This window comes from Nothobranchius furzeri, chromosome 12, assembly GCF_043380555.1.
Source record: "Nothobranchius furzeri strain GRZ-AD chromosome 12, NfurGRZ-RIMD1, whole genome shotgun sequence".
NCBI classification, from domain to species: domain Eukaryota; kingdom Metazoa; phylum Chordata; class Actinopteri; order Cyprinodontiformes; family Nothobranchiidae; genus Nothobranchius; species Nothobranchius furzeri.
This window is the reverse complement of record NC_091752.1, coordinates 69,538,489-69,564,276: the sequence shown is the minus strand read 5'-3', so window position 1 is coordinate 69,564,276 and position 25,788 is coordinate 69,538,489. Positions and strand designations below refer to the sequence as shown.

At 41.9% G+C, this 25,788-nt stretch overlaps 1 protein-coding gene across 8 annotated transcripts in view; it reads right to left on the bottom strand.

The window, feature by feature from the left end:
- Nucleotides 1-388: 388 nt before the first annotated feature.
- Nucleotides 389-25,788, bottom strand: part of LOC129157329 (zinc finger protein 235-like) — a 300,301-nt gene continuing 274,901 nt past the window's right edge. The window contains exons 1-7 of one of the 8 annotated variants that reach the window (XM_070542925.1): nucleotides 25,046-25,161; nucleotides 23,819-23,931; nucleotides 11,460-11,773; nucleotides 11,201-11,363; nucleotides 10,957-11,069; nucleotides 5,168-5,656; nucleotides 411-2,226 (exon numbers count right to left, since the gene is read on the bottom strand). In XM_070542925.1, the coding sequence (XP_070399026.1) occupies nucleotides 839-2,226; nucleotides 5,168-5,656; nucleotides 10,957-10,966 (1,887 nt within the window). In that variant the 5' untranslated portion in view covers nucleotides 10,967-11,069; nucleotides 11,201-11,363; nucleotides 11,460-11,773; nucleotides 23,819-23,931; nucleotides 25,046-25,161 and the 3' untranslated portion in view covers nucleotides 411-838. The other 7 variants (XM_070542927.1, XM_070542926.1, XR_011515794.1 and 4 more) reach the window with 7 other exon arrangements.

Below are 25,788 nucleotides of genomic sequence, written 5' to 3'. Positions count from 1 at the left end.
AGCAAACAGTCAGTGCATGCTCCATCTCCTTGACCGTACCTTTTAGCTCGGACATGGTAGAGTCATTGGCAGCTTTATCGATCGCCAGCTGCGTCTTCACAGCCTGCAGGTCGAACTTAATGGTGGACAAAGCATCACCCAGAGTGTCCTGAAGTTCTTTTTTAAAAATGTCAGCAATATCATTCCTCAACGAAGCAAGCAACTCGACCTTGAGAGCCCCGATATCAGGATTAGCTTGGCCCAAGGGAAACTTTGCCGGAGACGGCGGCTCACTCGAGGGTGTGGCCGCGGTTTTCAGACCAAGCTTCAGTTGTGTTTGAGTAGCATTGCGGGTTTTTACATTTTTTGCTGCCATTTTATGCCGAGCCGATTAAAACGTCCCATCAAAATAATTCAAAAATCAGAATTAGGACAAGAAATATGGTCAAAAAAGCGCAAATGAATAACAATTTAATCGAAGTCGGCAGGAGCTCCCAGACTCACGTCCTACTCCATCCTCCTCTAAATCATTTTTCGGTTAACTTATACTTTTAAAAATATATAGACTGATGTACTGAAATACAAAGAAATCAACTTGTGAGTACAATGCATGTTAATATAGTAAGCATAGAATTTTTAACATAAGCAAATTCACACATGGAAAGTATCAATGTAAATAAATCATATGGGAGTAACTCTGCTGTACTTTCATTGTGTAAAAGTAGCTCACGGGCCAAAAAAAGGTTGGAGACCCCTGCAATAGATCATTCAGCCCTAGTGGATAGTTAGATGAATGTTTAAAATTTTCTTTCAGCGAAATCTTCGTCCACAGAGCTCACAAGCAAAGGGCTTCTGTCCTTTATGGACTCTTTTGTGACCGTTTAAACTGATCTTTTGGGTAAATCTTTTCCACCAAACTCACAGGCGAAAAGCCAGTGTGGACTCTCATGTGACTGTTTAAATTTGTCTTTTGGCTAAATCTTTTTACACAGAGCTCAGTGGCGAAAGGCTTCTGTCCAGTGTGGACTCTCATGTGACTGATTAAAGTTGACTTTCGGCTAAATCTTTTTACACAGAGCTCACAGGCAAAAGGCTTCTCTCCTGTGTGGACTCTCATGTGACGGTTTAAAGTTGTCTTTTGGCTAAATCTTTGTCCACAGAGCTCACAGGCAAAAGGCTTCTCTCCTGTGTGGACTCTCATGTGACGGTTTAAAGTTGTCTTGTGGCTAAATCTTTTTACACAGAGCTCACAGGCGAAAGGCTTCTGTCCTGTGTGGACACTCATGTGTGTATTTAAATGTCCCTTTTCACTAAATCTATTACCACAGAGCTCACAAGCAAAATGCTTCTGTCCTGTGTGGACTCTCATGTGTGTGTTTAATTTTGTCTTTCGGCTAAATCTTTTTACACAGAGCTCACAGGCAAAAGGCTTCTCTCCTGTGTGGACTCTCATGTGACGGTTTAAAGTTGTCTTGTGGCTAAATCTTTTTACACAGAGCTCACAGGCGAAAGGCTTCTGTCCTGTGTGGACTTTCATGTGACTGTTTAAAGTTGCCTTTTGGCTAAATCTTTGTCCACAGAGCTTACAGGCGAAAGGCTTCTGTCCTGTGTGGACTTTCATGTGATTAATTAAAGTTGTCTGATGGCTAAATCTTTTTCCACAGAGCTCACAGGCGAAAGACTTCTGTCCTGTGTGGACTTTCATGTGATTATTTAAAGTTTTCTTTTGGCTAAATCTTTTTACACAGAGCTCACAGGCGAAAGGCTTCTGTCCTGTGTGGACTCTCATGTGACTGTTTAAATTTGTCTTTTGGCTAAATCTTTTTACACAGAGCTCACAGGCGTAAGGCTTCTGTCCTGTGTGGACTCTCATGTGTTTGTTTAAATTTGCCTTTTGGCTAAATCTTTGTCCACATAGCTCACAAGCAAAAGGCTTCACTCCTGTGTGGACTCTCATGTGTTTGTTTAAATTTGTCTTTTGGTGAAACCTTTGTCCACAGTGCTCACAGGCAAAATGTTTCTGCTTTGTCTGGACTTTCGTGTGTTTGTTTAAATGTGTTTTTTGGCTAAAGGATTGAAACCTGGCAGCATCAGTCTCCTTATTCAAATGGAGATGCTCTCCCTCCATACTAGACCAGAGTTTCTCCTGTTCCTCCTTTTTGTGGAGAAAATCTAGGTGCTGGTGGTTGACACGAGCACTCTGTTCTTCTGAAGCTTCTTCTTTAACCAGAACCATCTGTTGAAAATCTGTAGGAAACACAGAAACATATTATGTGAATTACAGACAGCTGTAACTGTGTTTTCACACATATAACAGTTGTATTATTTCTTTAAACTGACAGTAGAATGAAATGTATTTACAATTGGAAACTGAACTTTGAGCCTCTAGAAATCATATGAGCCTTAACCCTCAGGCTTCACTTTAATTTTCATACAAGAGTCATTAGAGGACAAAAACGTTTCTGTGTTTTAAAAAGAACGACAGCATGGAATTAGCCTTGGATATGTCAAGAGTCTAGCAAAATATCACATTTTATGCTTTTTGAAATTTGTGTAGCAGCAGATTTAAAATTTACCACCCTCTTGTGCCTGTTATGGAGAAAAACGTCCCATTGACTTTAATGCAAACCACAGTTTTTGATCCTGCATTATCTGCAGCAAATATTCATGCTTTCTGTGATGTAATGGTTTCATTTTGGACAAAAGTAGTCAAATTTATGATTTTTACTGTTCACCACCAAATTCAGTCATTTCTTCATATGCTGCCCAGGCGAGAAAGTTTACACATTTCTATAGATCTTCTGCTGTTTTTATTGAAGTCAGAAGCTCAGCATGTAAACAAAACACAGTTTCACTCTCCTACTGAACATCAAAGGGTAGAAAACAAAAACAATATGTTTATGCACCTGGCTGGAGCTCAGGCACATCCAAACTCTTTGTAGTTCAGTTTGTTTATGAAAGGGCAGAAGTGTGAATGCATGCATGTGAAGTGACTCCTTGGAGCTCTTCGGTCATCTCCAAAATGACACGTTTTCCCTGGCCGACCTCTGCAGCCTCACCAGCAGCTTTCCCTGTGTTAACCTGACACTTGCAGGCATAGGAAGTGGCAACATCAGCAGTGACCCAGAGTTTCAATCCGTACTTTGCTGGTTTACTTGGCATATGTTGGTGAAACTTGCACCTGCCTCTGAAAGGGACAAGCTGCTCATCAGCACACACATCTAACCCAGTGTTGAAAAGCATTTGGAGGCGATGGGTCCACATGTCCCAAATCGAGCGGATAGGGGCCAGCTTGTCCTGCCTGAGACGGGAAGGCCTGTTCAGCTCATCATCAAACCGTAGGGTGGAGTTGATCATCTTGAATTTGGTGTGACTCATGGTGGCCAGGAAGATTGCACGTCCACAGTGGTCATCCCAAAGGCTGCAGGTGGATTCCCCTTTGGACTGGTACACACCAGCCAAAATCAGGAGCCCAATGTATGCTCTCACTGCGATGTCATCAATATCCCACCAGTTCTTCACCACACGTCTTCCATTTAGATTTGTCATGTTGACGATGATTTCAGTCATTTCTGGAGTAAAGAATAAATCAAAGGAGGATACCACGTCGTAAATACGTGTGATGGTGTAACGTGTTGGCCCAGGATTCAAACATCTTGCAGCAGGAACATAGTGGGAAGTTTCTGCGTTAGTAGGAAACCAGACTTGCCCACTTTTAGAAATCCATCCTGGAGCAGGATCCGTTGTCCTCCCTTCTCTTTCACTGGACAGGTCAGGAGAAGAAGTCAAGGAAACAGAATGGTCTGACTCCACCTCAAAGTCCACTGAAGATGTTTCACTCTCCTCATTTTCTCCAGGAGTATCAGGCTGCAGGAGCTGATCCAGAACTTGTTCCACAGAGAGATGCCTCTTCATTTAGCTCAGTGGCTTTCACAGAAGTGAAATGACCAGATAACCAGACTACAAGGAGTTTGAATGTGGCAGGTGCATAAACATACTAATTGTTTTTGTTTTCTACACTTTGAAGTTCAGTAGGAGAGTCAAACTGTGTTTTATTTACTTATCAGAGGTCAGGTTGGCCTTTTGACTTCAATAAAAACAGCAGAAGATCTAAAGAAATGTGTAAACTTTCTCGCCTGGGCAACATATGGAGACATGACTGAATTCTACTTTTGTCCAAAATGAAACCATAACATCACAGAAAGCATGATTATTTGTTGCAGATGATACAGGATCAAAAACTGTGGTTTGCATTAAAGTCAATGGGACGTTTTTGTCCTCTAATGGCTCGAGTGTATAGTCAATTTTAAATGTGTTGCTATGTAAAAACTATAAATGCAAAAAATTCTAAAGTTTAGATATTTCATAACATAATCAAGACTGATTTGTACTAAACACCCCAGGCAAAAAAAAAAAAGTCTTTTCTAGAAAATAACTCAGTTTTAGTGTTTTTTTCATGAATCGGGGTGATGTGGGTGTGTTTGGAGGACTTGGTCAGAAGCCGAGCACAGGCGTTCTGAACCACCTGTAGACGGTTCAGGGAGGTTCTGCTCAGACACGTGAAAAGAGAGTTACAGTAGTCTAAGCGTGAGGAGATGAAGGTGTGGAGAACTGTCTCACGTTCAGAGCGGGACAGAATGGGACTCAGCTGTAAGGGAAAAATGAGGTTCTTACATTTTAATTAATGAGCCGTAAGGCGTGGGATTCCATAGGAAATATGAAATCCGCCTCATGGATCGGGGTTGGTTAAACCAGAAGATCGGGTCTTTTTAATGCAGAGATCATGTAACCGTTATGTATTCACTCAGAGACAACAGAATAGAACGAGTCAAGTTTAAAAGTTAAGAAATTTTATTACTAACTGGCTATTCCAAACACAGGCGCCATCTTGTTAGCGGCCAGAAGCAGAGTATGGGTGGGATGAGGCTGGCCCATACTCTGGAACAGCAGCTGCTATGTGTGGACTCTCATGTGATTTGTTTGTTTACATTTGTAGTAAACCTTTCTCCAGTCATCATGACTAAATGATTTAGGTTTCTTCTGGACTTTCCTGCACGAGTCTACATGTTGCTTCACTCTAACACATTTCTTATGAACCAAACAGCCTGAAGATCTGACTGCTGGATGACTCGTCTCCCTCACGTGTCTCTGGAGAGACCACTTGTGAAGAACTTGTTGACAGACTTACCATCTGACTCAGAAGACCTGCTCTCATTCCAGTCATCATCTTCATCTCCAGTTTCAGACCCAGAGTCCAGATTCACATCATCATCATCATCATCTTCATCATCTCCACTAACTTCAGTCTCTGAAGAATCAGATGTTTGTTCATGAGGGTTCAGATCTGGGTTCCTGATAGTTCCTGCTCCTCCACCAGTTTCTGCGGTCATCTGGTCAGCTGAGCTGCTGGTTGGAACATCTCTGTCTTCTATTTGCTGCTGATGAAGCTGTGAGACCAGAGGTTTCTCTTCATCATCCTCACTCTTTATAGAAACAGCAGTAACAGGAGACCCGACAGCTTCAGTCTCCTCCTTCAAACAGAGATGCTCTCCCTCCAGACTGGTCCAGAGCTCCTCCTGTTCCTCCTTTATGTGGAGGTGTTCTGGGTCCTGCTGGTCCACACCAGCACTCTGTTCTTCAGGATCTTCTTCTTTAACCAGCACCAGCTGTTGAACATCTGTAGGAAACACAGACACATGATGTTACACACCACCATACCTTTATATTTACACCACGAGTGATACCGGCTACATGATGTGGGGAAAAGGAACAAGAACATGAACTTCATTTAGATAAAAACATATTTCTACTTTAGGATCAATAAAAACTTCCATCACAATCAGCGTGTTTGGTTCTGACCAGAACTTCTAAGCCTCCTACTGTCAAGTGTTTTCTTCCACTGTGAGGTGCCGACACTTGGAAAGAGCAGACTTTGGATTTCACTCAGAACAATTTATTTGACCAGTACTGAGATCAGTCCGGGTTCAGGAACCAGTCAGGTGGAAAAGCTTAAAATAACAAAAATAAACATGTAACTAAATCATGCAGATAAACTTCAATGCTGTTACAGGTAATACAGAGCAAGGAGAACACACCAGCATCTTTAGTAGCCTTCAGTTGGGCGTCTAGTTTTAGACAAGTACTATTCTATCTGCTTTTACAAGTACTGGCTGCTAATTCAGAGATGAATCATTTCACAATGAAGCAAGGATGAAAAAAGACTGATTTTACCAGACAAATAATTAAATACATGAATACATCTGTTTTCTGCCTTAACTTGCTTTCATTTAATTTACTATTATTCCTGCAGTCATTTCTGGCACTCCAGACGTTAACACACTTCCTCTCAGTAAATTCCATTCACACCCAGACGGATAAAGAGTCCATATAAAGACGTGAATCCAAGAGCTTACCGACAGCCCGTCAAGATCAAAGACTTCCTCCTCACAGTGTACCCATTTGTGTTCGCTCTGCACTCCTCTCAGTCTGCCGCGCGCTGGGCAAAAGCTTGTTGCAGACATTTTGGCTGTACTTCATTTCCCCCGAGCACGAGCTCTTAATTGCCTCAATTCTGCTCACCTGGCGAGGCGCGCGCCGGAGCACACGCAGGTTCCATCTGCGGTCACGCGCTGGCAACGCGCAACGGAGTCAGCATGTAGGGAAAGGATGAGGAACAATAGAGAGGGGCAGCCACACCTCTAAGGTCAGCGCAACACCTACTCACAACTCATTCTTTAGATCTGAAGCTGATGTGAGGAGAAACGTCTCCAAGATCAAATCAGCAACTATTCAGTCAAAAGGAAAATGAATAAACACTTAGATGTAGCTGCTGTCAGTAACAACCTTTAACTTTGAAGCTCTCAGCAGGCTAAAGCACTACAAAGCAAAGGAACCTTACACATTAGCATTTTGGGAGATTTATTGTTGTTATTATATTATTATAATGATTATTATTGTAGATGTTATTATATGTCCTGTAGTGGGTTACTTGGTGATTGAGCAGTGGGCGGAGCCTGTTGTTTTCTACTCATTGTCTTATGTTCTAGCTTTAGTGTTCAGCGTTTTATTGTAACTCCTTGTGTGACCTCAGTCTGGGACACGTGCTGTATGAATAAACTTGGTTCTTCTTCCACCACAGAGAAAGGCTGCTCTTCCAGCATCATGAACTTCCTTATGGTCCGGTTATTAGCCGAGCCTTCCGACGCTCATACAGACGGGTGTTGGTGAGCGTAGCTGCGTCTGACTGGGAGGTGTTTATCTCTGCAGCGATCCCTGGAAACTCACCTCACTCCACCCAGATGTTGTTCTTCACATCTTATTAAACCAGCTGTGATCAGCTTCCCCAGGAGCTGGAGCTTTTCATTGCAGGACTCAAAGCTTACATCACTCTCGCAGACAGAGTTAAAGTTAGGCGGACATGTTGTTTTACATTGTTGCTGCTGTCCTGCACAGCATGAAGGAAAAGGGGAAGAAGCCCAAGTGCATCACACAGGGTTCACACAGGTGTTGCTGGTATGATCAGAACATCCCAAACTAACACCAACGTAGATAAACAATAAACAACTTGTATTAAGTACTGATGAGCTATCTGCAGGGGAACAGGACCAGCTGGCATCCTCACACAAAAAGGAGGAATGGGTGTCTTTTATAGGACAGCCAGGCACTAATTGGTGTGTTTCCATTACCGAAACTTCCCAGTATGACCGTCTCCACTTCACCGGAGCCAGCCGAACCGGTCGTTTTCCAGACCTTTTGAGAGTCTTTGCAGGTTCTGTGGCCTCACCCAGATGACCCGCGGGCAAACCCAGTTCTAACCAGAACTGGGGGACGGAGGGTTTCAAAGCATCTGTCAGCATTCATTCTGGACAGTTTTACTTATTTTATGCTTCTTTGTGAGAAATGTCCTCATGTCCCCGTGTCTGTGGAGGGATCAGACAAGGACACTGCTTATTATGGGATAGGAATGGCACTGACTCCTCCTCCAGCTTCCACAAGCCTGTAGTTCCACTTTGGTTCGTTCGGTCTTTTATTTTCTAACTTTGTTGACAACCATGTCAGTCACGCCCACCATGCGTGCAGCAGAGCAACCAGGAAAACGTGAAACGGACTTCAGCCGACTGAGTCATTTCTAATGAATCAAGTGGAATGGAGTTCTTTGAGAACAATGGAAAGAGCAAAAGGTGTGTGTGTGTGTGTGTGGGGGGGGGGGGGTTCCCTTCTGACATAAAGGTTGCAACATCTATGAACCACCTCCACTCAGTCAGCCAATTCAGTAGTTTGCTTGTAGTTTAACTCTTGATCCAAACGTTGGACCGTTTCTGCCTCTAACGATGGTTTCCGTCGTTGCTGGTTTCTCTTTTTTCCACCACAGCACCGAGATCACCACGTAGAGCTCCAGTAAAACGTGTTCAGACTGTGGAGCGCACGTTTAACGAAGCTTCGAATCACTAAAAAAATGAATCGAGGAACTTAATGAATCGAACCATTTGATGATTCGTTTCAGCCCTACTTCCTTTCAACGCTTTAACAACTCTTTAACTGTCACTGGCATGTTTTTACTGTGTGGGCGTCGGAACGAGCCCCCGCACCGTGAGAACAAACATCCCAGCTCTAAAGCCGATCTTCATCCGCGTACGTCACACGTCACGTGATCAGGAAGCAGAAAGTCCACGTGTTAGATCAGGGGAGTCAAACTCAAACTCACACGGGGCCGAAATGAAAATCTGGGACGAAGTCGAGGGCCAAACTTAATATTTTTTGAAAAAGTGACGGCAAATTTGCACATTTTCTTTATCAACATTTATGCAATTTAGAACCTTTTAATTTGGAAACAAACTTATTTCTGCATTAACACTGAATGTGGAATAACCAAATGACACACGAGCAAGTCAGTTTTAAATAAAAGGCATCAGTGGTATTCATTACTTGTGGTATATTCAGCATTTTTAAAATCTGTTCAGGATTTATGTTTTCTTGTTTATTCATTTTTCTTATTTTTTATTCTCCTTTTTTCTCCTGTAATACGTGTCATCGCTGCTGTGACGTCTAGCTTTCCCCACTGAGGAACAATAAAGGGATTTTCTATTCTATTCATCTATCTGCAGCCTTTCCACTTCCTGTTTACTGTAGGTTAAATCTTTTCTCACGGGCCAACAACAAAATAAAAATATCATTTTATCTTAAATGAAAATGCAATATCTCACCTGTTAACTTTCATGTTGTGGAGCAGAAAAAGAGCATAAAACCAACATATTTAAAGCTCAGTTTGCTCCACTGGTTTACTGTGATGCTCACCTGTTCCAGCCAGATACCTGCATCATGGGGTTGATCTGAGCTGAGGAGGAGACTCCTGTTGTTTTGTTCATCTTCATCATAATAATGACAACATTAGATGACAACAGGTGCTCACATAGGTTTGTGCTGATGAACATGTCTGAGCAGCTTGACCACGTCGTTGTGTGTCGGGGAGGAAAAATAACAACTACAGCAGCCACAGAGTCATGCTGGTTTGAGCGTGTCGCTGCTCGCTGGAGTTATATCAGCTCTGTCTGGAAGTTAGCTGGAAAACTTTCTCTTTCAGTCGTGAACACATTACTGAGCGGTTAAAATCTCCGTTTCTGGGCTTCAACGTCAGAAAATAGCTGAGTGAACTCAGCGCTGAGTGAGAGGAGTGTTTAGTTTGTCCGAGACAGCGGAGCTGCAGACACCGGCAGCAGACGCTGGAAAAAACACAAAGGAGGGGGCGCTTCAGCTCCGCGCTAACACCGCAAAGCATCATGGGAGTTGTAGTCTTAGCGGGTCAGTTTTAATATATTTCTGATAATTATCTCGCGGGCCCCATAAAAATGCTCCACGGGCCACATGGTGTCTGACACGTGTGTGTTAGGAGATCGTTTTGGGACGCTGCTGTAAAAAAAAGTGAGGCGAGAAGCGGAAAAGCTTCTGCCGATCACAATTCAACAACGGCTTATGAAAGAACAGATAACACTCAAAACACGTGGATTCTTCCTGTAAGAGGTGAGTCTACTCTTTGTTTTGGTAGTTTTGGCGTTGACATCATCATAGAGCAACGTTCTGTGACTCTTAAAAAAACTGTAAAAACGCTGAAAAACGCTGGCAGCGAAGAGCTTTTCTGATCAGGAAATGGCTGGCAGTGAGTGAGTTAAACAAAAAGAAAAATCTAATTTGTGCTGCACATCCATAAAAACATCCATGTTTAGACGTCTTCTGTGTTCGCAAATCAGTCAGTGAATCATACCGTAATCAGTCACACGCACACACCACGGCCCATCGTCGTTTACTGGACTAATGATGGGCGAATGGAAAACCAGCCCAACCCTAGTGTGGGCTACCGGAGCTGCAATACTTACTCTGAACTGCGTGGCGCTGAAGAGTCGAATGTTTTTACACACTGGGCCTTTAAGCTCTAAACCACAGCGACGTGCTGAAGCAACAGCAGTCATACGTGCTGTCAGCGCCGCTGCCGTCGTGTCTGCAGCAGGCTGTCTCCCCAACTGCGATTGGTCAAATGATGATGCGTGACTGACGCTACAACAAAGGTAGGTTGTGAACACGATGAAAACCTCTCCTGTCTCTGACTGATTCTCGTAGTGACTGAAACCCGACAGAAGACCAAATAGTTCCCACAGCTTCATCTCACCGCTCCCCATGGGGACGGGTCGAATGCAGGACGTAACTTCACCAGTGTGTGACGATGACTTTGGGACTTTAACTATACTTGGCTTCAAAAATCATTCATTAGAGAGATCTAATCACTCTAAAACTACAAGGTTCTACAACAGTGTGTGAATGAGTGAATGACTGGTTGTGATGTAAAACGCTTTGGGGGGTTTTAGAACCCCAGTAGTGCTAAACATATACAGATCATTATTTTAAAGATTGAACCTCATTCTCATAATTTCACTGTAATGTCCCACCATAGACTGACCATATATTCATTCATTCATCCACCAGTACCTGTGTCCATGCTGTCCAGGTCCAGGTGGTGAAGAACACACGATGAATCAGTCCCAGCTGATGGATGATCCTGAAGTGGTAGCAGGTTTTCTTTAGCCGTGTTTAGCTAACAGCTGCAATAGAAACAAAGCAGGAGAGCTGATTAAGATGCTGCTTCAGAACAACGCAGGAGATTAAAGATCCAACGCTTTGGTTCTGATCAGCTGAGGACAGATCCAGTCTGGAAAAGAGGACCTTTGCTCACCAGAGTTCACGGAGTAGAGCTAACCGCTTTTTCCTCCAGAGTCACATTCAGATTCGGGGCTTTTCCGTCGGAGAGTGTGAGCAGGATGGATGAGAGAGCGAGCAGCGATCCTGCATCATGACCAACTCAGATGAGCGAGTCTGATAGAGGGAACCTCTTCAATCTGATGAAAGCAGCAAAACGAGCGCGTTTCTCAGAGAGGCCAAAGGAACAGCAGCAGATCCAGAGGGCAGGAAGTCTAGAGAAAAGCTTTTCTCACCCACAACCTGATTCTGGAGCTCCGATTGTCACGAAGACCGCAGAATATCTTCTCTGGTTCTGGAAAGAACTCCACCAAGTTGTTGAGGAGGAGAAGAAAGTTTCCACAGCCTGGTGAGAAGATTTCTGCAGCAGCAGCAGTTAGTTGCTTTAGCTGATCAACTCTCCCAGAGACTGAAGTGAAGACATTTTTACTGCAGAGCCTCAAATGTTCTCCTCACACACCAGAACAACAAGCTAGCTCTGCTAGCAGCTTCCGGTTCCTGCTTCTTCAGGTGGTCGGTGACCAGCGTAAAGGTGCACTAGCGCCACCTGCTGGAGCAGAATAAAACACACCTGTGTGTTCAGAATGGGACTAATAAAACACACATAACATGTGATATCTTCCTCAAACAATTACTTAAAGTAAAGACAAGTTAGTTTTACACCTGTTATAATAATTTTGTTATTTACTTTATTTCAATCTTGTTTGTTTTTATCTCATTTGTTTTTCTTTGATGTAAAGCTAATTTTTTTTTTTTTACCGTGTCCTGTCTGGCTGTGAAGCAAGCAGAATTGATGTCTGAATGCTGGTGACAAGCCTTACAGATTTATTTTCAGGTGGAGAATCAAAGCGTTTGCTTTTAATGTCACGCCTGATACTTAAAACTTTATTGTTATTGTTGTTGAATGCTTTGTAATTCAGACCAGACACGGAGACAGAGGTGAAAGAGAGAGGAAAAGAAAAGGTGGGGAGGGGGGGGGGGGTGTTCCACAAAAATAAACAATAATCAACAAGAGTCTGCTTCTAGACCTGCAGAAAAAAGACAAAAAAAAAACAAAGGGACACAAACAAAGGGACACAACAACAATACAACAAGATCTAGCTATCACTGCGTCAACTTGATGAAAAGAAAAAATATATATATATATATAATCAACATTGCTTAACTGAAGAATCACGATAATAAATCACAACGCATTAAGTGCCCACCATAGTCTTAAGACCTGTGTTTAACGTGCCCAAGCCCATACTTTTGAGAGCACCATGTGAGCACCTGTGTGTGTACACGCGCTTGTTTATGTAAGGTTTATCTATAGGAGCGTCCAACAGAGAGTGTGAGGGACCACAGATCCGCCCCCTAATGATGCGCAGGAGACGGGGGGAGCTCCAAGTCCCAGAGATCCAGGTGCTGCCCCAGAAAGCAGGAACCCCAAGGAGACTGCAACCAGGAAGGCCCCCGCCCCCCTCAAGAGGCACAGAGGATCGCCCCGGGGGGCCACAACCAGCAGCCGGCAGAGTCCCCGGAGATATCAGCGGCAAGCCCACAGGCCCACCCGCAGCCTCCCACCCCCTAGCCGGCCGAGCCCGGGACCCAGCGACCCGGGACCCAGGGGCGACCACCCCCGCCGGGGACCCAGCAGAGCCCAGGGACCCAGACCCCACCAGGCAGCCACCGGGATCTAACAGGCAGATGCCAAAATCTTAAACCCCCAGACCCGGTTGCCACGAACACTCAGGCAGACGAAGGCACAAGCCCCCAAACCAGGTGTGGCAGGGGGAGGGGGGACAGAGATCTATATCCTCAAGAGAAGTTCCAGGAGAGGGGAGGACCCAAAGGCCCCACCTGACATATACAGTCATACACAAACACAGTCACACGCTCCCTCCCTCATGCTCACACATGCACATACAACCCAAGACTTACAAAAATGCACGCCGGACACCCACTCATGCTCCCCATATACACCCTATTCACTCTGGTCCCGGTACTGCTGAACATTGGGTACAACCATCACCGGTAACCAGAGTTTGACCCTTTCTGCTGGGGTGCTGATGAGCAGGCTCCCCCGCCCAACGCTGAGCACAGCAACCCACCACCCCAGACCCCAACCAGACGGCCAGATCTCCCTCCTAGCCTCCAGCCCCAGGAAGCCTAGCAACAACAGAGGTGGCTAAGACCCCTAGTCTCCCTCCGCTGCTCCAATATAGTGTTGTGTGATCATGAGGTGTATTCCATGGCTGTGGTGAGTGGGCAGTGCGGGCATCATCCAGCATATGCCAGCTGATGCCACCGCACCACCCCACTTACACCCTCAGCCATCAGTGTCTAAGTGCGGTTTAAAATTGGAAGTGGGCACCGGCACTCGGGAGGAGGCTGAAATATCCCCCTGCCAAATGCCGTTGAATGTGCTCACTCCCAAGGCCCTAAGTGTGTGTTTGTGTGGAATGTCGTCAGTGGAAGTGTATAAGGTGCAAATAAAATTGGGGGGCAGGTTTCCACAGGAATGCGGAAATGGGGTCCATACCCGCACTCCCTGACTTGCCCACCCCCCAAGGTCCTATGTGTATGTTTGTGTGATGATGTGAGGGAGCAGGAGGAGAGAAATATGCGGGGATGGGGAGGAATGGCTGGTTGGGCTTAGCCCTCCAGGGAGCCAGCTCCCCTACTGGCCCCAATAGGCACCTCTGTTGTCAAACTGCCACCCAGGGCATGGAGACCCCAGCCCATCCTGCCAGGGCCCAAAGCAGCAGCATTACAGAGCCTCACGGAGTCCGAGGGCACCAACCCAGCCCCACCCCAGCAGAATATCTATGCCCACCCCTGCATTTGCACAACTTCCAGAATATATAAGACATGGGACATCCAGGTAAGGTTGGGTCCTCCCCCTCCTGGACCTCCCCCTCCCCTGTGATGGAACGGAAGAGGAGCCAAGGCCTGCCTGAGGCCCCCGAACCCGGGCCAGGCACTGCTGGGTGTCCCTGCCTTCTTCCCGGCAGCATACATGTCAGGACCCGACCCCCAAGGCCCCGCCCAGATCCCCACACGGGGCCGGCCACCCCCAAACCCCGAGCCCCCAGGCCCCCACCCAGACCCGCCCAGGGGCATTGCAGCCGCCAGGCAGTGACCCATGGCCGCCGCCAAGATCCCCAAGAGGCCCCACTCACAACCGCCAGCAGTCCACCCCCCGAGGCAACCCAAGCACCTCCAGAGGGGGGCAACGGCCCCCCCAGTCCCAGACACCCCCAGTGAACCCACCTCCAGGGAACATCCGGATACTCCAAACTCAGACCCCACACCCCCCCACCCACACCATCCCGCAGGACAACATCAACGGCCCCCCACCCTCGCTATGTGATGGAACCGATCAAAGGAGCCCAGAGAGATTCATCTGAAGTGGAAGCAGAGGCTATATCAAGTGCAATATGATCTAACAAAAGATTTCTATACTGGTTAATGCAGAGACTTTCTCTATTTTTCCAATTCAAGAGGATAGTTTTCTTAGCGATGCATATGGCAGTCAGAACCACGTGAACCAAAGATGTTGCAATCGGGACATCGTCCAGCTTCCCCAGTAAACAAAGAGAGGGGGAAGTTGGGATATGACATTTCAGACATTTTGACAGATCCTCACATACTCTACCCCAAAATTCCTGGACAGGTGGGCAGGACCACAGTGCATGAATGTAATTGTCAGGAATGTTGTTTGTGCAGTGTGTACAGGTGTCAGACGACACAAACCCCATCTTGAACATCCGATGACCTGTATAGTGTACTCTGTGTAGAATTTTGTACTGAATTAATTGTAAATTGGGGTGTCTGATCATTTTAAAAGTTTTTAAACAAGTTTGGGACCAGAAGTCCTGGTCAAAGCTAACTGATAGATCCACCTCCCATTTTTCAATAGGGATTGCAATTTTATCGTCTATTTTGGACAGTGTCTTATATACTTTAGACAGTAGTTTGGGGGGTTTGAGATTATAAAAGTCTAATACCCTTGGTGGTGTTTGTAATTCTATTTTATTGAGCTTAAATTTTTGTTTGACTACAGATTTAATTTGGTGATATTCTAAAAAGCTATTCTTATCCATTCCAAATTGGGAGACTATTTGATTAAATGGGATGAAGTCCAATCCTTCATATATGTGTTCCAGGTATAGGATTCCTTTATTTTTCCAGTCCGGAAGGTTCATCATTTTGTTGTTTTGCAAAATGTCAGGATTGTTCCAGATAGGTGTGCGTCTGCATGGTACTAGTGAAGACTCTGTCATTTTAAGATACTCCCACCATGCTGTCAGAGAGGTGCTGATACTAATACTTTTGAAGCTTTCATGTTTTCTTATGCTTGAGCTAATAAATGTAGTAAATTATGTAAAGCTAATTATGTGTCTGTTGCTGCTGCCTCTTGGCCAGATCGTTGTTGTAAATGAGAATGAGTTCTCTATCGACTCATCTGGTTAAATAAATAACATTTTAAGATGTTTGTTCAAATGCACTGACAAACAAGTAAAATAATTTCCCTTTTTGACGTTTCATTATCTAAATACTAGGGCTGGGACTTGATTAAAAAAATTAATCTAATTAATTACAGGCTTTGTAATTAATTAATCTCGATTAATCGCATTTTAATCGTTCAGGAAAATGTGCTTTCAAAGTAAAACTTTTAATTAAAATTATGGGACAGAGAATCAAACATTAGACATGGTTATTACTGTAAACTAAAGCTTTTAATAAAAAAATGCATTTTAGTTATTCACATGTCACGGTGTGATATGAAACAAGACCCAAATCAACTAAAATTTATAATTACAAATAGAAAACACCTGCAAATGGTTCCTGAGCCTTTAAATAGTCTCTCCGTCTAGTTGAATGACTGAAATAAATTTGACTTTGCACCAGATTCTAATTTTTCCAGTTTCACTTGTTTGTATAATTGGGAGATTTTATTAGCATTTCTGCTCATAATGTAGTAAAAACACATAAATAATAATCCTTCAAAATGACAGTAGAACAGGCACAAATATGATCTAGGACTTAAATGTACTAACTTTTAACACCAGAGCAGGCATGGCATATTCTGAGAATGATAAGGAACACTAACTGGTTCCAGTTGGATGACTGGAGGATGATGGGATGATGAAAGATCATGGCGAGGAAATAATGATCTGACGAACAGGTGAGCGGACCTTCCTTACATGGGAAGTTCTGCTGTCACGTTAATAAGGGGACGCTGCAGACCCGCAGATTCACGCCTGCAGCAGCGAATCTGGTGTGATCTCCAGCCTGAACACAACTTCCTCGTTCCTCGCTGCCCCTGATGCACTTAAGCATCCGCCCCTTAGCTGATGACAGCTTCAGCACACCTGCTGCTTAATGATAGTAATGCATGTGATGTTTAGACAGCGACTCGTCTCAGAAACATAGAATTCCCCGACAGAATTGTTTAGAAAATCATCAGAAAAGTTTCAGAGTATTTCTGTTTTAACTTAAACTTCTGTTTTCAACTTTAAGACACGTTGTTTGTGATTGTTTACAGAGTAGTGAGAACACGGAGCGTTCTCCCAGCGGCAGCCAGGTGCCTCTCGTTTATCTGACTACTTTCATAAACTACTGTTAGGGCACAGAATTATTGTCTGGTGCTTTCAGCGCTGCACAGATGTTACGTAAATGTTAAAAATATAGCTTACCGCAACTTTTGTAAAGTTTCCGTTGCCACCGGGCAGCCGCAGCAGAGATGATCTCTGAAAAATGTCCGCGACACGGACTCCGTTGTTGTCTGGAACTTTTTATTTTCCAAGTTAAGAAAAGAGGCGGTTGTGTTTCCTAAATCCTGCATCAGTCCAAGCAAGGCAACTTCTTTCTGTTTTTATTTCGTTTTAGTAGCCATTAGCACTGTGCATTGTTGTGTGCGTCAGTGATATTCGGTCTACGAGGAAAACGTGCAATGACAAAGGTTCTGCCGTGCTTGAAATGCAAGCTGCGATTAAATGCGTTAATTTTTTTAACGCGTTATTTTTTTCTAATTAATTAATCGAAATTAACGCGTTAAAGTCCCGGCCCTACTAAATACATTTTATTTACTTATTTTTACATTCTTTATTTAACCTGGAAGGTTCCATTGAGATTAAAGTTCTCAGTTTTGAGGGAGCCCTGGCCAAGAGGCAGCAAAAGATACAGTCACAACATTTCTGTTACAGTTATGTACAAAATTATAGAAGGCAGTTACAACCAGGGCGTGGGACAAGAAGTAAGCCACAAGCTGCCTTATGTTGCAATCATCACACTTTATTTTCCACATGCATTAGGAGAGATTCTGCCGCCCCAGTCCTTGTGACAAATCTGAATATTTTACAAGATGTACACCTTTTGATTCTTCCTCTCATGCTGCAAAGTTTCATGTTGACCCCTCCCTAACTTTATTGAAGGCCATCACCTGTTGCCATGGTAACTGACACTCCTCTCTGCTTTCACTCCCTCCTCCAGATAAGATGGGAGCCACATTGCCCCATCTGCTTCCTACCCTATCTTCCTTTGCTAAGGCTGCGATGACCTACGCCCTGGCTTTTTCCCGTTGAACAGCTTTTAGATGGTCTAGTCTGCACCTGGCCTTCGCCTGTTGAGAATCTCCTTCAGCACAAGCAGAAACTTCTAGCAGTATCAGCCTGCATAAATCAGATATAGGTCTAACTCAGTGCTAGAACGTACCAGTCACAGGTGAGTCATCCATTTGGTATATGCATCGTTCAGTTCAAAGGGACGTGAGTAACACCCGAACATTGAAATGATTAATATGGGGATTAACATACAGGTGATTAATTATAAGCATATAAATAAATGTGTGAGCAAACCTTATTTTCACAAAGCATACTGATAATTAACCATAGACAGATAGATAGATAGATAGATAGATAGATAGATAGATAGATAGATAGATAGATAGATAGATAGATAGATAGATAGATAGATAGATAGATAGATAGATAGATAGATAGATAGATAGATAGATAGATAGATAGATAGATAGATAGATAGATAGATAGATAGATAGATAGATAGATAGATAGATAGATAGATAGATAGATAGATAGATAGATAGATAGATAGATAGATAGATAGATAGATAGATAGATAGATAGATAGATAGATAGATAGATAGATAGATAGATAGATGACCCCCTCAAATCATATTTTCCATCTCTTAATTTAAACATACTTAAAATACAAATTGGAACATTCTTTTTCACCACTCTATACATCATTTCTAAAGTTTTAAGATATATAATGTCCTTAAATTTTAACATAGCTGATCCTACGAAAAATTGGTTTGTGGACTCCCTATATCCAGCTTTATTTATTATTCTAATAGCTCTTTTTTGCAATTTAAAAATTGAATCCAGATATGTTTTGTATGTTTTCCCCCAAATTTCCACACAATAACTCATATAAGGCAAGCAAAGGGAAGTGTACAATAAATAAAGGCAGCTCTTGTGCAATAAATCTCTTGTTTTATAAAGAATAGAAATAGACTTAGATAATTTCCGTTTCACATGATCTATGTGAGACTTCCAACAAAGTTTATCATCAATTATTACTCCTAAAAATTTAGTCTCATTTACTCGTTCAATTTCAACATTATTTAGATTTAATTTTACTTCAATATTATTCTCAATACCTCCAAACAACATAAATTTTGTTTTACTTTCATTCAGTGATAGTTTATTAAATACAAACCATCTATTTAACTTCATCAATTCTATTTCCACTGTTTTCAGTAATTCCTTTATGTTATCTCCAGAACAAAATAAGTTTGTATCATCAGCAAACATCACATATTTTAAAATATCACTAGCTGTACAAATATCATTTATATAAAGTAAAAATAGCTTTGGTCCCAACACCGATCCTTGCGGAACTCCACAAGTTACTTGTCTAAGTTTAGATTTCATATTATTAATACTCACATATTGGAACCTTCTTTCCAAGTAACTATTTAACCAAAGTTGTACAACACCTCTTAAACCAAATCTTTCACATTTCTGTAACAGTAAAGAATGATCTATCGTATCGAAGGCTTTGCGTAAATCAATGAACACACCTATTCCAATCTGTTTTTTATCCACAATTGTTGCAATATTTTCAATAAATTCCATTACTGCTAGAGATGTTGATCGATTTCTTCTGAACCCATACTGATGGTCATTCAATAAATCATATTTTTCAAGAAAAGAATTTAGTCTGTTTTCAAATAGTTTTTCAAGAATCTTAGAAAATGTAGGCAGCAAAGATACTGGTCTATAATTTGACACAACCTGTTTATCTCCATTTTTATATATTGGGATCACTTTGGCAATTTTCATTTTATCTGGAAAAATTCCGGTTTGAAATGATTTGTTACAAATATAAGTTAACGGTTGAAGGATACTATGAAGAACTTCTTTAACTAATGACATATCAAGGCCGTCACAATCCATGGAGTTTTTACTCTTAAATTTACTCACCACATCTATAATATCACTCTCACAGACTCCTCCAAGAAACATTGAGTTGCATTTATAAGAAGTAAAATTTAAAAATTTGTCATCATGTCTTCCTGGTACAGAAATCTCTTTTGCCAAATTGGGACCTACATTAACAAAGTAATCATTAAATTCGTTGACTATACTCTCAATATTCTTAATCGCTACATTACCTTCTTTTACAATACATGTTGGAAAACATATATTATTCTGATTTTTTATTATCTTATTAAATACACTCCAGGTAGCCTTTATATTATTTTTAGATTTTTGAAGCAGCTTTTCATAATAACTTTTCTTTTCATATCGCAAAATAGTTGTTAATCTGTTTCTATATTTCTTATATTTGTCTTCATTTTCCTTAGTTCTATTTGTCAAAAAAATCTTATATAACTTATTTTTCCTTTTGCATGCTCTTTCCAGACCTTTTGTCATCCATGGTTTTTTCTTTTTGAGATTTTCAGAAAACTTTTTCAGTGGACAATGGCTGTCATAGATTGACAAAAATATGTCTAGAAATGCATTATATGCATCATTAGTGTCTTCCACATAAACCTTTTTCCAGTCATAATTTTCTAATTCTCTTTTAAAAGCTGCAATGTGTTCTGGTGTTTTTATTCTACCAATGTAATCAATCTTTTCCTCTCGAATATTAAATTGATTATTCATTTCAAGCACTGAAAAGACAGGCAAGTGATCACTTACATCCGTGACTAACAGTCCACTGTGTATCTTACCATCTATCTTATTAAAGAAAATGTTGTCAAAGTGGCGCTACCCATCTTTATTCTGCTGGGCTTTAGAATCAACGGATAGAACCCAAAACTAAACATTGTATCAGTAAATTCAGATGTCTTATTGTGATCATTTGCCTTCAATAAATCAATATTAAAATCACCACAAAATAAAGTTGTCTTTTCTTTGTGTTTTTCCAGTATTACAGAAATTTCTCTCATAAACTGATCCATGCACGATGCAGGTGTACGATAAATACAGCTAACTAATATGTTTTTAGATCTTTCAACTTGAATTTCAATAGTTAAACATTCCATCAAGTTATCCACCACAGCGGTCATATTGTTAACAATTTTACATTTAAGACATGATATAACAAATATAGCGACCCCTCCTCCTCTTCTATTCCTCCTATTTTGCCAAAACATTTCATAACCCTCTGGTCCATCCTGCAGTTCTCTGTCATCATTCAACCATGTTTCTGAAATTGCCACCACAGCAAACTTATTTTGAAACTGATCAAGATACTCTTTGATTTAAAAAAAAATTACTGTAAAGACTCCGACTGTTAAAGTGAATTAACGAGAAACCTTTTATCTTAGGATCTAACTCTTCCCCACTATAATAATCACATGTCATATCAACATTGTGATAAAGGTGGATATCTGGATCAATATTATCTAACTCATGAAATGTTCCACACATTTGCATACATAGCTTTTTTTCTCACACTTATCAGATATTGTCCATTTCACAGTCAGCAACAAAAGTACTTCTATTTCTCCACTGAATTCTATTTAATTTATTTAAATCTCTCAAGATCTGCAACATCTCTAACAACAACAACTTTTGCTTGTTCTGGTGACCCATTGAGTCTTATGAATACCTTACAGTTCCTTGTCCAGGTGTCTTGGATGTGTCTTTCCTTCTTTAAAAGTCTTGCCTGTCGTGCGATGTCAGCATTTCTCTTTGTAAGATGCTCATTCACGTACACTCCGGTTCCCTTTAATTTCCTTCCCATCTTCAACAGTTCAACTTTATATTTCCTGCTCACAAATCGAAGTATAATAGTTGGCATCTTGTTATGCTTTTGTGAAATAGTATGACATGCTGCTATATTTTTACTATCCAAGGGAATGTCTTTGTTTTTAAAAAACTGAATAACTTGCTGCTCAAGCAAATCCTTTTCAGCTCTAGGTGCGTCTTCTCCCTCCTTGTCACCTGCTGTACTCCGTGCATAGGTGTAGTGATTTGTCTTCAGACCAGAAATCACCACATCTTCCATTCTTGTATACTGCTCCAGATCTTCAATCCTCTTATCTTTTTCCTTAATCACAGTCTTAAGTTGCCTTACTTCTTCAATTAAGTCAATTAGTCCTGTTTGCTGCTTTGCCACCTTACTCAGTTCTTCCGACATGAAGTTAAGGGACTTCTTAATTTCTTCAATATCTTCTGATAGCCTCTTTGTCGCCATTTTTCTTGATCATCTGTTTAAATTCTTAGAAGACAAAAAGATTTCCAGGTTTGAGGTAATCCAGTAGGCCCAGTGTTACTTGTAGAGCACATGTGATGAAGAAAAAAGGACTCAAAGCTTCAAAATTTTAGGTAATACTCCCAAAAAAGAAGCAAGACTTCTTTAAGAATGTAAGAGACTTGATCAATCTCTTGGATGTTAAGTTCTTTCCATGATATTTGTTGGTAGGTAGGAGGAAAATTCATGAGACTCTCCCGTCAGCCATCTTGTCAGCCATCTTGTCATCAGCATTGAGCTAGACAGGGTGATGCACTTAAGCATCCGCCCCTTAGCTGATGACAGCTTCAACACACCTCGCTGCTTAATGATAGTAATGCATGTGATGTTTAGACAGAGACTCGTCTCAGAAACGTATAACTCCCCGACAGAATCGTTTAGAAAATCATCAGAAAAGTTTCAGAGTGTTTCTGTTTTAACTTAAACTTCTGTTTTCAACTGTAAGACACGTTGTTTGTGATTGTTTACAGAGTAGTGAGAACAGGGAGCGTTCTCCCAGCGGCAGCCAGGTGCCTCTCGTTTGTCTGACTACTTTCATAAACTACTGTTAGGGCACAGAATTATTCTGTCTGGTGCTTTCAGCGCTGCACAGATGTTACGTAAATGTTAAAAATATAGCTTACCACAACTTTTGTAAAGTTTCCGGTGCCACCGGGCAGCCGCAGCAGAGACGATCTCTGAAAAATGTCCGCGACACGGACTCCGTTGTTGTCTGGAAGGTTTTTTTTTCCAAGTTAAGAAAAGAGGCGGACGTGTTTCCTAAATCCTGCATCAGTCCAAGCAAGGCAACTTCTTTCTGTTTTTATTACGTTTTAGTAGCCATTAGCCACCGTGCATTGTTGTGTACGTCAGTGACATTCGGTCTACGAGGAAGTCGTGCAATGACAAAGGTTCCGCCTTCCTCGAAATGCAAGCTGCGATTAAATGCGTTAATTGTTTTTAACGCGCCAATTTTTTTCTAATTAATTAATCATAATTAACGCGTTAAAGTCCCGGCCCTAATTTAAAGCTCTCAATGACCTGGCACCTCCCCATCTCTCTGACCTGCTCACTCCATATGTGCCCACGCGCACGTAGAGGTCGGTTGACCTTTTGCTGCTGTGCACGCCGCGGATGCGATTCAAATCGCGGGGTGAACGAGCATTTGTCCATGCTGCCCCAAAGCTATGGAACTCATTGCCCATTGGAGTTGGGCAGGCTCCATCTCTGGCGGTTTTTAAATCTCGTTTAAAGACCCACTTTTACGCTTTGGCTTTTAGACAGTGACTCGTGTTAGTGTTTTATTGTATCGTTATTTTAATGTGTTCTTAGTATTCATCATGTTTTATCTGCTTTTGATTGGGATTTTTATCCTCTGTTTTAGTTCTTTCGAATGGTTGTGTTTTGTTTTAGCCTGTGCAGCACTTTGGGCAGCTCCCATGCTGCGTTTTAAATGTGCTATATAAATAAACTATGCTATGCTATGCCTTTTTACGGGGACGGTGAGAGACAGCCTGCTGTTCGACAGTGGTGAAAGCACCGGCTGAGCGCGGCATCAAGCAGGTCACATCAAAGCTAAAGGTTCTGAAAAAGAAATTTCATCAGTCTGACGTGTCTTCCATCTGACGCTGATCGCGTGACCCTGTACGTCACATGCGGGGGGCGCCCAGCGACCTCCCTATATCCCGTCTTGGTTTGAGAGGTGCCTGATGGCAGTTTATTCTAGCTTCAGCTTTGCTACTATAAATGCCAAAATCCTCCCCAGGGAGCCGCGGCAAATCCTGCTCTGGAAACGCTCTGGTCCTGTAACAACAGCTAGTCATTCATCCACCAGTACCTGTGTCCATGCTGTCCAGGTCCAGGTGGTGAAGAACACACAATGAATCAGTCCCAGCTGATGGATGATCCTGAAGTGGTAGCAGGTTTTCTTTAGCCGTGTTTAGCTAACAGCTGCAATAGAAACAAAGCAGGAGAGCTGATTAAGATGCTGCTTCAGAACAACGCAGGAGATTAAAGATCCAACGCTTTGGTTCTGATCAGCTGAGGACAGATCCAGTCTGGAAAAGAGGACCTTTGCTCACCAGAGTTCACGGAGTTCACTTCTGTTCTTCCAGCTACAGACTAAATAGAAGATGGATGCTCTACAAAAATACTAACAACGGTTTCTCCTGTTTAGTTCTGTCTGGTGGCTCACTAAAAGTCAAATCCAGCATGGCAGCATCTCATGGAGCCAACAAGGAAAGCAAGGTGTGATATCAGCAGAGGGCTGGAAGCTGAAAAGGTAAAGAACAACACAACCTGAGGGTTCCTCGTCTCCAGCTGAGCCAAGAGCACTAAAGGGTTTCGTTTAGAGTTTACATGAAGAAGTAGTGAGTTTATTTATTTACTTATTCTTTATTTAACCAGGAAGGTCCCATTGAGATCACAAACCTTACTTTCAAGGGAGTCCTGGCCAAGAGGCAGCTCCACAGACGTGTAATGTACATGAAAACACAGGAATCCCAGCTAAATGAACTTTAGGTGTGTTTTAGCAGAATGCTATTGTGTTTTCAGTATTATTATTGATTACTAAGTCATTATATTATACATTTACTCAGTAGAATGTGTCTTTCTAAAGTTGTATTTATTTTTATTTACATGTAAATATGCATCCCTGAAAAGCATCTGCTTAACGAATGCTCTGAAACATCAGCTGGCATTTCTTTTTAGCCTGTTTTGTCTATTTAATACTTGCTACTTGGTTCATTTTCATGCTGAATGCTGTTGAGTAAACTTCTGTCTGTAGCAAGGAGCTGCTGTTGTGTGTGTGTGTCTGTTCTATGGATCTCTTTATTAAAACTATTTAACGGTAATAAATTAGTTTATTGATTTTAAACAGGAAAAACCCCACTCGCGATTTAGCGATAGCATGATGCTAACTCCATTAGGCCGCTAGCGTGCTTTCCCTCACAAAGAAACGGTGTCCACTCACCAAGTGAACTGCTCCACTCACTAAAGACGGTAAATGTTCCAGATCCAACTACGTTACTGACTGTACTACCGACTACTGACTACCAAAACTCACCAAGTCCACCGAGTTATCTCAGAACAGCACAGCTTCTAGGTCATGTCTCGGCAACTACAGTTGGCTACAGCTTAGTTGTAGCACGGGGCGGGGAGTGAACACATCAATACCATATATGGAAACGGTGCCATTGCTTTCCGGAACTGAAGGGGGCGCTAATGTCGAGCTACCGTTTTGGAAAAATCTTTATTCAAACTGTTCATGAAACAATATATAATTCTAGGTAAACCATCGTAATTTCTATATTTCTGATTCATTAATAGTTACAGTTTATTACAATATTTTTTGTACGTCGTTGTACTAAACATGACACAGTCAACAATCATTTAAACTATAATTTTCAATAATCTTCATCAAAGAATGACTGATTCTTCACACTTTTCACATCACTTTAATTTTTTTAAATTAGTGTGGTATTTTTTAATCGCCAATGTCATTCGAAATCTCATGAGGATGATTTTTACAAATGGTCTAGTTTTATACTATTTGTAGGAAACTGTAACCATTTGAGTTTGATGAGACTATTCATAGTATTTAAAACTGATATTTAAACCTAATTCCTCCAAAGATGTAACAACAGTTCTCCTAAGTGTCACCTGTGTCTCCAAATGAAATGAGTTGTCCTGATTTCATTTTTTTTTATATTTTATCATGTAACCTAATGAAAAAATTGGGTAAATGTGTGGAGAAAACTTTCCATTTTAGCAAAAAGAATAACTTCCAAAAGGATGGCTCTGTTGAAC